The sequence below is a fragment of the Mesocricetus auratus genome, unplaced genomic scaffold (assembly GCF_017639785.1).
Source record: "Mesocricetus auratus isolate SY011 unplaced genomic scaffold, BCM_Maur_2.0 Super-Scaffold_100062, whole genome shotgun sequence".
Taxonomy (NCBI): Eukaryota; Metazoa; Chordata; class Mammalia; order Rodentia; family Cricetidae; genus Mesocricetus; species Mesocricetus auratus.
The window spans coordinates 632,438-647,590 of record NW_024429234.1 but is presented as its reverse complement, the minus strand read 5'-3'; the positions used below and the strand labels follow the sequence as shown (position 1 = coordinate 647,590).

The 15,153-nt window shown below is 41.2% G+C and overlaps 1 protein-coding gene across 2 annotated transcripts in view; it reads left to right on the top strand.

Moving 5' to 3' along the window:
- Tango6 (transport and golgi organization 6 homolog) overlaps positions 1-15,153 on the top strand; it is a 158,177-nt gene that overhangs the window by 65,333 nt on the left and 77,691 nt on the right. Inside the window, exon 15 of one of the 2 annotated variants that reach the window (XM_040736606.1) lies at positions 2,027-2,126. The exons of the other annotated variant lie outside the window; for it this stretch is intronic. Coding sequence (XP_040592540.1) covers positions 2,027-2,079 — 53 coding nt within the window. The 3' untranslated portion in view covers positions 2,080-2,126. Of the gene's footprint in view, positions 1-2,026; positions 2,127-15,153 lie in introns of those variants that run through there. 2 annotated transcript variants of the gene reach the window in all.

Genomic DNA, 15,153 nt, shown 5'->3' with positions numbered 1-15,153 from the left:
TGTTCCTATGGAGAACTAGAGTTTGCTTGTCAGCATCCATGTCAGGAAGCTCACAATGACCTGTAACTCTAGTTCGACAGGACTGATGCCCTCTTTTGGCCTCTATGGGCATTGCACATATACAATACCCATACCCATATACACACAAATAAATAATAAAACAAATATTAAAAATAAAACAAGCATATGGAGCCAGATGTGGTGGCACACACTTCAATCCAGCATTCAGGAAGCAGAGTCAAGTGGCTCTCTGTGACTCCCAGGCCAACCCAGTCTACAGAGTGAATTTTAGGACAGCCAGAGATACATAATAGGGAGGCCCTGTCTCATCAGCCCTAAAAACAAACAAAGACATGTAGAGCTGGAATATAGCTCAGTGTCTAACATGTGTAAGTCTCTGGGTTTGAACCCTAATACTGGGAAGAAAATGTGGAAATCATTTTATTTCTTTACAAGGGGATCAGAATCACACATTGAGAAAGCTAGAGTTACCTCAGTTTCCTTTGATACCGAGAGTTGGGATTCCGGAGGTAGACTGCCTAGGTACGCTGCTCCTCAGCTGAACAGACTTTGGTAAATGACTTTAACCCTCCAGGGCTCCAAGTTCTTACCTGTAAAAATGGAAAGTGGTGTGTGCATTAGTTATTTTTCCTCATTGTTACAACAAAATATCTGGCAAAAAAAAAAAAAACACCTTAAGAAAGGAAGTATTAGCTGGGCATTGGTGGCACATACCTTTAATTCCAGCACTCGGGAGGCAGGGGCAGGTGGATCTCTGAGTTCCATGCCAGCCTGGTCTACAGAGTGAGTTCCAGGACATCCAGGACTACACAGAGAAACCCTGCTTAAAAAAAAAAAAAAAGAGCCGGATGTTGGTGGCACACGCCTTTAATCCCAGCACTCAGGAGGCAGAGGCAGGCGGATCTCTGTGAGTTCGAGGCCAGCCTGGTCTACAGAGTGAGTTCCAGGACAGCCTCCAAAACAATACAGAGAAACCCTGTCTCGAAAAAACCAAAAATAAAAAAGAAAATATGACAGCTAAATGTAATGTGGTAGGGGGAAAATTAAGGAAGCATGAATAAGTTATGGGCTTGACTTGAGAACAAAGTTTTAATCTCACTTAATTTTCTGTGACAACTGCTATCTGTTAGGACCAGCGGACTTGTTGGATGTGCCTGAAAAGGGGAGTGAGGATTGAAAAGATAGAAGATAGAGTTGGGAGGGCTCTCAGTGAATACTGTAGCAGCCCTGACTTTATTTCTTATAGTCCTTTTATACCCAAAACAAAGGTGGAGGGGGGAGCAGAAGACTTCCTTATCCTGATACAAGGAACAAACAAGGGCAACTGCCTCCTTAACTCTCAAAATATCTAGTAACCACACCTTTAGTCAGGTATCCTGTTATTTGATCTTGAGAAGCAAGAATAGGCTTGAACTCTGACCTTAAGTCAAGATGGAAGGGAGTCCTAACTGTTTGCTCTCACAGCTGTTATATTATTATAATATGTTAATAGGGGGAAATGAAGCCAGGTTTGGTGAAGCATACTTTTATTCTAGCTCTTGGGAAACAGTGGCAGGTGGATCGCTGTGGTCTACATAGTGTATTCCAGGACAGACAAGGCTACATAGAGAGACCCCTGTCTCAAAACAAACAAACAACCCCCCCAAAAAAGTGAGGGCAGGGTAAACAAGTATATGCCTAATAGTCCTAGGTACCCAGGAAGCTGAGATAGAAGGGTCATTTGAGTTCTAGGGCAGCCTGGAATGATTGCCAGATTCTATCATATTAAATGAAGCAGGGCCAGAGAAGAGAAGTCAGTCAGTCAGTGGTTAAGAGCACATGTTCACTGTGACTCTAATCCCAGGGGATCCAACACCCTCTTCTAGTACCTCCTGGGGCATCATACACACACAAGGTACTCAAACATACATACAGACAGAAACTCATGCACATTAACTAAATAAATAATCTTTAAAATCAGTTCATCAATAAAACTAAGCCTGATGTGATGTTTTGTATCTTTTAGGAGAGGCTGAGGCAAGACGGCAAGTTCAGAGACAGCCAGGGCTACACAACTAGACCCGTTCTCTACTTTCCCTTAAAATAAAGATGTATTTTTACATTTATTTATTTACTTGGTCTCTGTCAGCACATAATGCTTGTTATAATGGTCAGGACAACTTGTAGTAATTGGTTCCCTCCTCCTACCGTGTGGTTCCAGGGATAGATCTGAGGTCATCAGATTTAATGGCAAGCTCTTCCACCCACATGAGCCATCTTGTCAACACAAAAATACATAAAAACTGTTTATGAAGTACATAAGAACCCTCTGCTGTCTTCTCAATATTCTGTAAAGAGAAACTTAACACTAGTTCAAATGAGTCAAAGTATAGTTCAAATGAGTTCTTAGGGTATAGTGTTCAATGAATGTGAGCTGTTACTAATTTAGTGTTATCACTATCATCATCGTCGTCGTCATTTTCATCATCATCCTTATCATTTTTGTTGGATTGCTAGGTGGTAATGATATATGGATCCTCTCAGATCTGTCTTGCGTCCAATCCTGTCAGTAACTGTTACTTAACAAGCACTCCACCACAGTAACATAAAACTCCTGTCATAACCACACATGTTATCTGTAGACAAGTTGAGGGCCAATAAACCCAGGCCAGGCTTGGCTGGCAGCTCTGAGTACCTAGTTGTCCCTGACCAGTGGCCTGTTCTTGTAGTGATGTCAGAAGTGTTCAAAAGCAAGCATAAATGCTAGAGACTGCTTCATGGGACAGGTGTCCTGCCATTTCTCTTTAATTCTTTTTGCCAGTGCAAATCATATGACCTACAGAGAAAGCCAGGGGTGAGAAAGATGCTCTGTGCCTGTAGTGGAACAAATGGTCAAGCCTAATAGTGAAGAGCATGCATGCAGGTTGTACCAACCATACAGTTCTTCACACTCTTTGTTTTGATCATCTTCTAGAAGCAAGGCGCACAACAAACACAAAGGCATGTCCAGGCTCCTATGGCCTTGATACTTCTGAATACAACTTGAACTTGCTCTATACAGACAGTATTTGATGCTTAAGAGAGTGCAGAGGAAAAAGAATACTGTGATGAAGGCCTGAGTTTAGGAATTCTTTCTTTATTCAACAAATATATATTGTGCACCTATTGCATATAAAACATCTAGCTCACTTATTGTGAGTAGGTTAAAAGGCAAAATGAACACTCCAGAGGTAAGAGGACAACTAGGAGAGTTGAAAGTTTCCAGAAAAAGTAATTGACCTGTAGCTATGGAGGCCAGACGAGCTGGGGCTCAAGCAGTGCACAGGAGGCCCCATGAGGCTACAGGACATGGATTGATACTGAAGGAAACCAGAGAAATCATGAATGGAGAACCCAGGACACTTATAAATATGTTACAGAAACCAAGTCACCTGTGCTTTTCCAAGGAGATGTTTTTCACAGACTTTCTTTTCTGTTTTTAGGTCTGGGGTTTTGGAAGTGGTGGTATGTCGTTCTAATGTGGCAACCTTGCTGCTTGGAAAAAGCTTGGCTGATTAACCCATTGAGCTCCTTAGCCTCTGGGATCTTCTGTAAAAGCTGCAGCTGTTGGTGTTGTATTTGTTTTCAGTGGTTTTAATTGGTGTGCTAATCAGTTAGTAGCTAATTTGGTGATGAAGAACATGGCAGGTAGGGGAAGGTGGAAGTTTTGTTCTCACCTCCCCAGGATGGACAAGGTTAAACTAATTGATGTTTTGGTATCTGTAATATGCACTTGAAAGCTAAGGCCTTAGGCGAATTTCTCACTAAGAAAAGCAGGAGTTGATTTTTCCCACCTGTGTGGTCAGTGACACTTGTGGAAGCCCAAATCACTCCAACAAGTTGCTCTGGTTCTTTGGGATAAGGGTACTGAAGAGTGCTCTGAGGGGCATTTACTTTGGGTTCTGTGAATACATTTGGATCTTTCTTTCTCTCAGACTGTCTACATGCCCATGAGTAGTTTTTGCTCAACTTAGTAATACTTAGGATTTTTTAATACATGTTGATCTATTCTGTTTTGCAATACAGGCAAAGAGTAGAGAGGGGCTGAGTACACTCATTCCTATAGTAGATATCTATTTTTTTTGTCTGATTTAGGAATCTCTGCTACATGTCTGTTCATGTAGCAATCTAAGAACTAAATTCCCAAATAGTTAAACTTGACTTTTGTGAAAAATATGTCTGCATATCGGCTATTCTTACTGGGAAAGTGCTGGTGTGTTAGCTGTCCTAGTAACTGCTTCAGATTGTGTATAAAGTTGCTGAATTTCATGCTGACGGTAGTGGCACATACCTTTAATTCTAGCACTGGGAGGCAGAGGTGAGTGAGTTTTTGTGATTGCAAGGTCAGTCTGTTCTATACAGTGAGTTTGAGGCCAACCGGGACTACTGAGTGATACAGCACCGCAAAATAAATAAGCAAATAAATAAATAAATAGGCAAGTAAGTAAATAAATAAATAATAAAATAAAAAATGTTTTCATTGATGAGGAAATATATACAAACTAGAAGTCCTGTCTCTTCCAAAGCAGGAGTTAAGATCTGTCCTTGATTATCCCTTAATGTGTTGAGAATTTGGGAATTTGTGTGTGTGTGTGTGTGTGTGTGTGTGTGTGTGTGTGTGTGTGTGTTGCACTTGAGGGGTGTACATATATATATACAAGTATGCATGTATACACATGGGTGTGGAAGCCATTAGTTGACACTGGTTACCTTTGTTGATTTTTCCCACTTCATTTACTGAAGTAGGATCTCTAGCTGAACCTGGGGCTAGGCATTCCCTGTCTCTGTCACCTAACTGCTGGGATTACAGGTAGCTCCCATATCCACCCAGCTTTTGAACTCCGAGAATCCAAACTCTGGTTCTCATGCTTGCATAGCAAGTATCTTACCCACTAAGCCATTTCCTCAGCCTGTACTGTAGGACTCTAAGGGTAGTTTTGTTGTTCAGTAATGAATGAATGTGATAAATACATAAGTGATATTCTTCACTACAGTCTTGTAGCCTGACAGTTTATACAGCTATGGATCTGCTCAGATGTCCTTGAAGTCATGTCCTTTAAGAACAGTTTGTGTTTCAGGGGTCCCAATGATTCCTCTGAATGTCAAAAGAATCTTTGGCTGTGTTGTTTTGGGGAAGAACATTGGGATTGAACCTATGACCTCTTTTATGATACAGAGGCACTACTGCTGAGCTCTTAGGCCCAAAATGTCTTTGGATAAAAAAGTTATAACAAACAGGAAGGAAGGAAGGAAGGAAGGAAGGAAGGAAGGAAGGAAGGAAGGAAGGGGAGGAAAGGAGAAATTAATCTATACCCTGAGCCAACGCATGGGAGATGAAAGTAAGTCATTGTATAAAGAAAGGAATCTAGACATTTTGACATGCCTAGACAAATCACACCCTTTTCCACCCTCTTTCTTTTTTATTTCTTTCAAAAGAGCCAAAGGGAGCAAAGGCAAAAGGCACAGAAGCGGGAGGGAAGTGTATGTACAAGATGACAAGAGTTTTACAGCGCTTCCAACTAAGCAGAATTACAAGCCTTAACTTGCCAGGCACAAACCTTTATCTTATTCTCAGATTTCTACCTCAAGTAAAGTAAGTTAAGAAGCCATTAGCTGAAAATAATTTTCTCCCTTGAAGGATCATCTCATTGGATCTGGTGTGGAAATTTGGAATGTAGTCCTGTGATGTTTGCCTTCTTCATTTATGTCCTTGAAACAGGAAGATTTCTTTCTGCTTTGTCCTGGTTTCTGTAGTGTCTAACTGTAAAACACACCTTTATTGAGTGTCTCTCCTGTATGTGCTTTGTAAAGTCATGAGGTGGGCAGGAAACTAGGCATTATCCTCATCCTCTAGGACTTATTTGAGATATAATTTACATTCCTAAATTGCAAGTCAGTGTTTCTTAGTATATAGAGATGTAACCCCAACAGTTGGAAGGGCAAGTCAGGAGGATCTAAAGTTTAAAATCATCCTTGTCTACATAGTGAGTTTAATGCAAGCCTGAGTTATGTGAGATTCTTTCTGAATCCCCCCCATAAAAAAGGGGTCCAGGGAGATGTTCTCAGTTGGGAAAGTGCTTACCTCAAAAGTCTGGAACACCCAAGTTCCATTTCCAAGTATCTACATGAAAAACTGAGTAAAGGTGGACTTGAAGAGTCCACAAAACCCAGATAAAGAATTAACAGGTATTTACTAGAGGATCACTCACACAGTGATGGTAAATAACTGTCTCGGGGTCTTCCCACTCCTGAAGATGCAATCTCTACCCTTCTGGATGCTCCAACCACAACCCAAGAGAGCAAGCCAGCCCCTCCTCTTCCTTATCAGGGGTCATGTCCAAACACCTGAAGCCACGCACCTAGGATGCTGCCACCACTCCAAGTCCACTGGCTGAACAAGTTGTCACTACAGCTGAGGGCAGAAATTCATGTTTATAATCCCAGCACTGAGGAGATGGAGTTCCATGTAGGTGGAGTTTTTCTGTCTCACAGTTGACAGTTGTTCTCAAATAATCATTCAGAGGTTTAATATTAATTACAAATGCTCAGACAAAGCCAGGCGTTGGTGGCGCACACCTTTAATCCCAGCACTTGGGAGGCAGAAACAGGAGGATCTCTGTGAGTTTGAGGCCAGTCTGGTCTACAGAGCTTCAGGACAGCCTCCAAAACAATACAGAGAAACCCTGTCTCGAAAAACCAAACCAACCAACCAAACAACAACAACAACAAAAAAGAAACAAAAACAAAAAACCCCCAAATGCTCAGACAATAGCTCAGGCTTATTACTAAATAGCTCTTACAAGTTAACCCACGTATATTAATACATGTGCTGCCCTGAGGCTTGTGGCATTTACCTCTATCCCATATTGTGTGTCCAACTCGTTCTCCATCTGGCTGGGGATACCTCTGAGTTTCCCCTTATCCCATCATTCTCAGTTTGGCTTTCCTAACTTTATTCTGTTCAGCTACTGGCCAGCCAGTTTGTTTATTAAACCAATCATGGTGACATTCACATAGTTTACAGAAGGATTATTCCACAGCATTTTCCCCTTTTGTCTGATTAAAAAGGAAGGTTTTAACTTTAACATAGTAAAGTTAATAAACAACTAAAACAGTTACCAAGTAAGAATTACAGTTACAATATCCAGTTTATTTGTATTTGGGAAAATTAGAGAAAATACTCTATCTTGATGAGTCTAAAGTTTTATACTTAATTTGCTTTCTGTCATAACTTAGGAAAACTATAAATTTAACTATGTAGTCTTTGACTCCAACAAAGGCCCCAGAAGAATGAAATGTTACCTAATGACAATAATAGAAATTGATCCTGTTGTTTGCTTTAAGTTTTTATTAATTTTTATTTTATGTGGATGAGTGTTTTATCTGCATGTATGTTGGTGCATCATATTTGTGTCTGGTGCCTGCAGAGACCAGAAGGGCGCTAGGACCCCTGGAACTGGAACTATAACTGGTTGTGAATAACCATATGGGTGCTGGGAACTGAACTTGTATCACCTGCAAGATCAGCTAGTGCTTTTAACTGCTGAGCCACCTCTTCAGCCCCTCTGTTGTTAGCTTTGAAAAAGAATGATGACAGATGGTATGATTCTCCATATTTACTCAAGCCACATTTTGTTTTCCAGCATCAGTTGAGTTCTTTCCACTTTTTGATCATTATTAATAATATAGAGAGAAACACTGGATTCCACCAATTCTTCCTACCTGTCTTGTTTGTCTACTATTTTTGAAACACAGTCTCATATAATCTGGCTTTAAACTTGATACCTAGTCAAGAATGACCTTGAACTTCTGCTTCACCTCCCTCCAACTCCCTAGTACTAGAATTCCAGGCATATGTCACCATGTCAAATTGGTTTATGTGTTGCTGGGGATTGAACTCATGGCTAGCCACGTTCTCTACCAACTATGTTTTTTTGCTTTGTTTGTTGTTGTCTGTTTTTTGTTTTAAAGGCAGAGTCTCACTATTTAGCTCCCTAACAAGGAACTCACTATGTAGAACAGTCCGTCCTTGAATTTGTAGAGATCCACCTGCCTCTGCCTCCCAGATGATGGAATTAAAGACATATACCAGCATGACTGGCTTTCTACCAGCCTCTTAAATGAAGACTTGACTTGCTGGTAGTCACAAAAACTAGTAGAGTGTGGAGCTGAAACCAGCCCTTTTTGCAGAGATTCTCATTCTTTTGTACTTTATCTTATTGCTGTTTACAAGATCTACATGATGCCTTTTCCCTTCCCAAACCCTTAAGTTTTATACTAGCTTCATTTTTGGACCAGTAGTTTCTGACCAGTGTTTTCTTATCAGTGGTTTCTTCCGTCAGTCAAAAATCAATATTCAGATTTATATCAGAGAACTTAGCAGTTTAGTACTTTTATCTATAAGGAAAAGAATAATAGCTACTTCACAATTATTTGTACTTTCCAAGATTGCCCTGGATAATTGTCATGTCAGAGAAATGACAGTAGGTTGTGTAAAGTTACCACCTGCTGAGTGTCTGTTATGTGTCAATCATAGCAAGCCTGCAAGTTCAGAATGAGGGAAATGAGGCTCAAAGATGTTAACTACTTGGTCCAAAGTGACACAGATACTAAGTGACAGGGTGAGAATGTGAAAATAAGTCTCTTTGTTTCTGAAAACCATGCTATTGCCAGAGAGAAATGTAGTAAGTTACAGTGGCCACATTGCTTCAGTTCCCAAGTAGGGTTGAGTCTCCTCATGGTCTCTGCATACATGAAGCAGGCCTACCTGTGGGCAGTGGCTCTGTTATCAACCAGCTCTTTATATAATTTAACAGTGTGCTGATCTCATGTTTCCTTGACTTTCGTTTTCTTTTGCTCATCTGGCAGTGTGTAGAGTGCTACTTTTCGAGTAATCTCTGGATCTTTAAAACACATCTTGCTACCTCACTCTTCCTGCTCTTATTCCCTTTTCATCAATCGTCATTGGCTTTCAGCATAACAGTGTTGGTATTGCTTAGGAACACCAGAGAAGGTTTCAGAAATCACTTCTGGAATTGATGTGATTGTCTTTTTTTTTTTTTTTTTCTGTATAACAGAATACCCGAGCCTGGTATTTATTTATAAAGGATGATTTATAAATGGCAGGGCTTTGTTTCTTACAGTTCCTGAAGCTGAGAACACTAAGGTCTGAAGGCAACATCTGCCAGGACCTTTGTGCTGCATCATCCTGTGGGAGAAAGTGGGGTTTGGGGAACAGAGAGGCTTGAAGAGTAAGAGGGCTGAACTCATTTTTTCAGGAAGCCACTCCTATGACTTTGGCATGAATACAGTGTGTGAAAGCTGAGTCTTCATGTCCTAGTTACCTCTTGTATTAGTCAGGGTTCTCTCGAAGAACAGAACCAATAGAGCCAATATATGAGTTAGAAATGGATTTACTAGACTGGCTACAAAGTGTCTTCTGGGTAGCAACAATGGCTGAACACATGCTGGGGAGTCTGAGAGCCAGGTACTGCTTAGCCCACAAGGCTGAATACCTCAGAAGTTCCAGTCTGGTTATGAAGGCCTGGAAGATTCCTAAGGAAGGGAGTGGGTGTAGCGACGGTGGAGGTACAAGCAAGTGGATCATCAAAAGGTAAAGGCCTACTAGGTGAGTTTTAGATGAGATTCTAACTTAAAAAGGAGAGGGAAAAAAAAAGGCCAGGGATGTAGCTCAAAGGCAGAGTGCTTACCTAGCATGTGCAAGGCCCTAGGTTCAAGCCCCAAACTGAAGGAAAGTATCAGCAAACATAGTCTACACAAAAGCTCACATATCAGCATTATGTACAGTTGCCCCAAAGTAGGAACAACTAAAAAATCTGTCACCTGTGATTAGACAAATCAAACCTGGTACATTTATATGATGGGATAGTATTTGGTAATAAAAGAGAAGGAGTACTACCAATTCATGCTACAGCATAAACCTTGAAAGTATGGTTAAGTTAAAGAAGTTACACACAAAAAGTCACAAGTCGCATGATTCTATTTATGTGAAATGTCCAAAATAGACCAATTGTAGAAATAAAGAGTGGTGGTTTCTGGAGGATGTGAGAGAGATAGGAACACTATGTGACATATGGACATGAAGTTTCTTTTTGAATTAGAAGTAGATAGTGGTGTTCATTGTACAACCATGTAAATTTATACTCATATTTACTGAGTTATACACTTTACCCTTTTTTTTTCAGAGTGGAAAAAATCTTTAGTGTTTGTGATACACACACAACAACAGCAAAAATGCAGATAAACAACGGGGTCAAACACAACAGAGAATTCTTAGAATTTCTTGTAAACAAATTAGAAAACACAAAGAATCTGCTATTGTTTACATGAATTTTTCTGTCTGACAATCAGGCCCTTCCCATCTAGAATAGCCAGCTCTGAGGTGGTAGCTTAGATGACGGAGGGATCCAAAGCCTTTGGATTGCTTTCTGTCAGGCTAATTGAAACATGGTGGGAGGAGAAGGGCTGGAGTGGACATAGAAGCCAGTAGAAATTAAGCTCTTCCTATACCTTAGTCTTGTTTTAGGTTTTGCCTTGAGCTTTGTGGTCAGATTGTATAGCTACTTTGCATCCTGATTTGCTTTTATTATTCAATTTATTGTATTGTTGAGAACTGAACCAAGGGTCTATGCCTGCTAGACAAGCACTCTGCCACTTGTATCATGTCAAGCCCTTGGTTCATGAGGCAGGTCTCACAATGTCATTTTACCCTTTTTTAAGTGTTTGTGTGTGTGCACACATGTGCATGCATGCATGCAAGTGCCCTTGAGGTTAGAACAAGGTGCCAGATCCTTTAGATCTGGAGTTACAGGAGGGTGAGAACTGAACTCAGATCTTCAGGAGGTGCAGCAAGCCCTCTTAAACATAGAGCCATCTCTCTAGCCCCAGGTAATACACTTCAAATATTAACTTAAAATTTCAGAACAGCAGATTTTCATGAAACTCTTAGGGGTGTGAAGAACCCATGGGCAGGATTTAGATAGAAATGGAGGAAGGAATTGAGGCTGAAGGGAAGAAGAACCCTGAAGATGGTCCAGAGCAGGGCAGCCATAGAGGAGGGCAAGCAGTTGAGGTTGTCAGGGAGCAAAATGGCTATGAAGGGCAGGAGTGATGAAGCTTGAAAGTAGAAGCTATTGGGAACCATTTGCTGGCATCCAGGCTCTTCTGTGCAGACTGCGGCCCCTCCAGGCAGTGACTTAGTGACAGGTTTCCTGGGTTGAAAGAATAGTACTTACTCATTGTCTTTACTTATTTGCTCTCATTTTCTCTCACAGTTGTCAAGTGCTAATTGTGGTCCAGAAGCAACTGCTTGTTTTATTAGCATTCTCCCCACTGGGCTTTGAGAACCATCTCTAACAACAAAAAGACTATGTTCCTTTGCTAGCCAGTGAGTGTTAGAGCCTCATTCAGTCTCCTAGCCCAAGGCTCTTATCCACCCTGTGCTAATATCTTCCCACCTTTTTCAAGTCCCTATGGCCTCTGCTCTTACAGACAGTAGAACAAGCTGTGTCAGCCATAGAACTTGACATTTTCAGATAAACAGGTACATACTTAAGCTCATGGTTCCCACAATTCCTTTCAAATCCTTCATCTCCGGTTCATATAGATGAGCTTCTGTAAAAGCAGGGTCCCTCCAGAAGGCACCTGAGACACTGGGTGGAGTCAGTACATATGTCTGTCTTCCTTATAAACTGTTTAGGAGTCAGTAATACCTTCCCCGAAGAATTGCTATGTAAAATTTGCTCTCAACCCACTTTCCTATTAAGAGAGATTTTCCCATTTTGAGACAGGCTTTCCTTGTGTAGCCCTGGAACTGGAGCTGTAGACCAGGCTGTCCTCAAACTCACAGAGCTCTCATTGCCCCTGCTTCCTGAGTTCTGGGATTAAAAACATGTGCCACCACCACTCGTCAATGATACCAGCTGGAGGGTTTCCTGTTCTCTTTCCCACATCACAAAGCAAGCAGCTTACATTACCCTTTATTTTATTTTTATTTACTTATTTATTTATTTGGTTTTTTGAGACAGGGTTTCTCTGTATTGTTTTGGAGACTGTTCTGGAACTTGCTCTATAGACTAAGCTGGCCTCGAACTCAGAGATCCGCCTGCCTCGGCCTCCCGAGTGCTGGGATTAAAGGTGTACACCATCAACACCAGGTTTACCCTTTATTTTAAATACAAATTAAAATCCCTAATCCTACTAGATGTGATTAAGGTGATCCTTGCAGTTGCTCACATACTTAATAGGTCCAATTACATTTTTTATTGGCCTTGACTTAAGATTCTTTTGTTGCTGATTCATATGTTCAACATTTTTGACTTAATGAAGCATCAATTTCCCCTTCTCTGGTCATGTCAGGTCTTGGGCAATGATAGAAAAATACCCTCATGGGATCTGCTCAGTTTAGATTTAGACTTTGATATTTGGTCCTGCTTCCTGATCAGGCATGTCTCTGCTGGTCCCTAAGGAGGAAGGTAAGTTAGAAATGAATTGACTTCAGGGAAAAAATGGCAGACCCTGAGCATACAGTGACCTAATTAGGTCGTCTTGACACCCAGTTAGCAGGGCAATTGCTAAGCTTTCTTTCTTTTTTTTTTTTTTCTTTTCTTTTTTGGTTTTTCAAGACAGAGTTTCTCTGTCTTGCTTTGGAGTCTTTCCTGGAACTCACTCTATAGACCAGACTATCCTCAAACTCACAGAGATCTGCCTGCCTCTGCCTCCCAAGTGCTGGAATTAAAGGTGTACACCACCAACACCAGCCAGTTTAAGTTTTCTTAAGAGAAGGCTGTTTTCAAGGAACTTCTTAGCACTTTGTGTTCAACTTTTGTTTCCCTTAGTGTTTACTTGACTTTATACAGGAACCAAAAAAGAACTGAGGGCTGTGGAGATAGTGTAGTTGGTGAAGTACCTGCTGTGTAATCAAGGGGACCTGAATTTGGATCCCCAACCCACATACAAGCATCTATAATCCTAATGCTGGGGGTTGGAGAAGACAGGCTCACTGCCAGAGAACAGGCAAGTCCCCAGAGTTCACTTGCTAGCTAGCCTAGTTGAATTGATGAACTCCAGGTTCAATGAGAGACTGTCTCAAAAAATAAGCTGGGGCTGGCAAGATGATTCTTCAGGTAAATGTGCCTTCTGCCTCACCTAAAGACTTGACTTCAGTCCTCAGGACCCACATGTTGGTAGGAAACCAGTTGCACTCTCCTACTAGTTGTACTCTGGCCTCCACATGTATGCTATGGCACATACATGGACACCACCACACACATAATGAATAAATAAACATGTAATGTTAAAAGTTTAATTAGAGGACTAAAGAGATGACTCAGGGTACACCAGTTTGATTCCCAGAAACCATAAGGTGATTCACAACCATCTGTAACTCCAGTCCCAGGGCATCCAGGGACTTCTTCTGGCCTCTGTAGGCACTGCACAGACAACATCCATGAGGGTAAAGCACCCATACACATAGAAATGAAGAAAATTTAAAAGGTAGAGCGTGATAGAAGATACAGGATGCTAACCACTGACCTTCATATACATACTCACATAGAAAAATTAATTGCCCTTTTCTATGCTCTCTTTAGGCTGACTTCGTGTTATTAAAAAGATTTACTTAGGCCGGGTGTTGGTGGAGCACACCTTTAATCCCAGCACTTGGGAGGCAGAGGCAGGCGGATCTCTGTGAGTTCGAGACCAGCCTGGTAGTCCAAGCGAGTTCCAGGACAGCCTCCAAAGCCACAGAGAAACCCTGTCTCGAAAAACAAAAACAAAAAAACAAACAAACAAAAAAAAAGATTTACTTAATCTCATATTTTAAACATATATAATAAAAATTTAAGAATATATGTATATATACATATACATATATATCATGTGTATGTGCATCTAGGTGTCTAAGGAAGTCAGAAGTGTTGGTTGGATCCCCTGGAGCTGGAGTTACAGGTGGCTATGAGCTGCCATGTGAGTGCTGGGAACTGAACCTGGGTCAGCTGCAAGAGAAATGACTCTTTTAGTCAGTGAGAGAGTCATTTCTCTAGTCCTGAAATAAGTCTTTAAAAGACAAAATTCATAAAAGTGATTGACAGGCTCCTCTTTGGACCAGGGGAAAAGAAAATCATAAAGTATTATCTTTACCCCCTTTTTTCTCTTGTTAATTACATGTTAATTTTTTTCCCTTTAACAGTTGTTTGTTAAACACTATTATGTTTGAGAGAAATGTGGTAGGTATACTTGTGGTAGGTATACTTCAGAGAAAATAGTCATGTCCTGCCTTCATGGAGCTTACAGTCAGAGGGCGGCCGGTATAATCACACAAACGTAAACTAGTTTTGACAGGTGCTATAAAGAACAGGTACACCGAAGACTATCCCTGTTTAGGGATACTTCACTGGACAGAGTGAGGAGGGGATGGAACCCATTCTCCAGAACTGGGGAGAGGGGCATAGGGATTCACCTAGTGATTCCAGGAAGAGAAATGTCTCAAACTTAGCATAGCAAAAGCCATTTGTAGCAAGGGCTATCTATGTGAGGCAACATTCCATAGATGGATGGGCTCAGCTCACAGGCAATCCCATTCTAACCAGAGGGCCTGCTCTTGCTCATAAAGCTTTCAGGTAAAACAAGGTTCTGCTGCTTTAAAAAACAAGCGATGAAGGGGCTGGAGAGATGGCTCAGCAGTTAAGAGCACTGGCTGCTCTTCCAGAGGACCCAGGTTCATATCCCATCACCCACATGAGGGCTCACAACTGTCTATAATGAGATCTGATGCCCTCATCTGGCCTGCAGGCATGCATGCAGACAGAACACTGTATACATAATAAATAAATAAATCTTTTAAAAAAGAAAACAGTGAAGAATTTGAAAACAGTTCCTGTCTTTGGCCATCTATCCTAGCAGAACACTATATACCACATGCCATGTGTCATGGTGTACACCCCGCCAACACGCTCGCTCACACACACAGAATTTTCTCCTCACTGCTGTCAGACATGCTCTTGTCTGTATTTAATCTGTTTTATGAAAGGTAGTAAGGATGCATAGCTATCTGTACAGATCTCTGAACTCAGCTGTCCAACACAGACCATACCA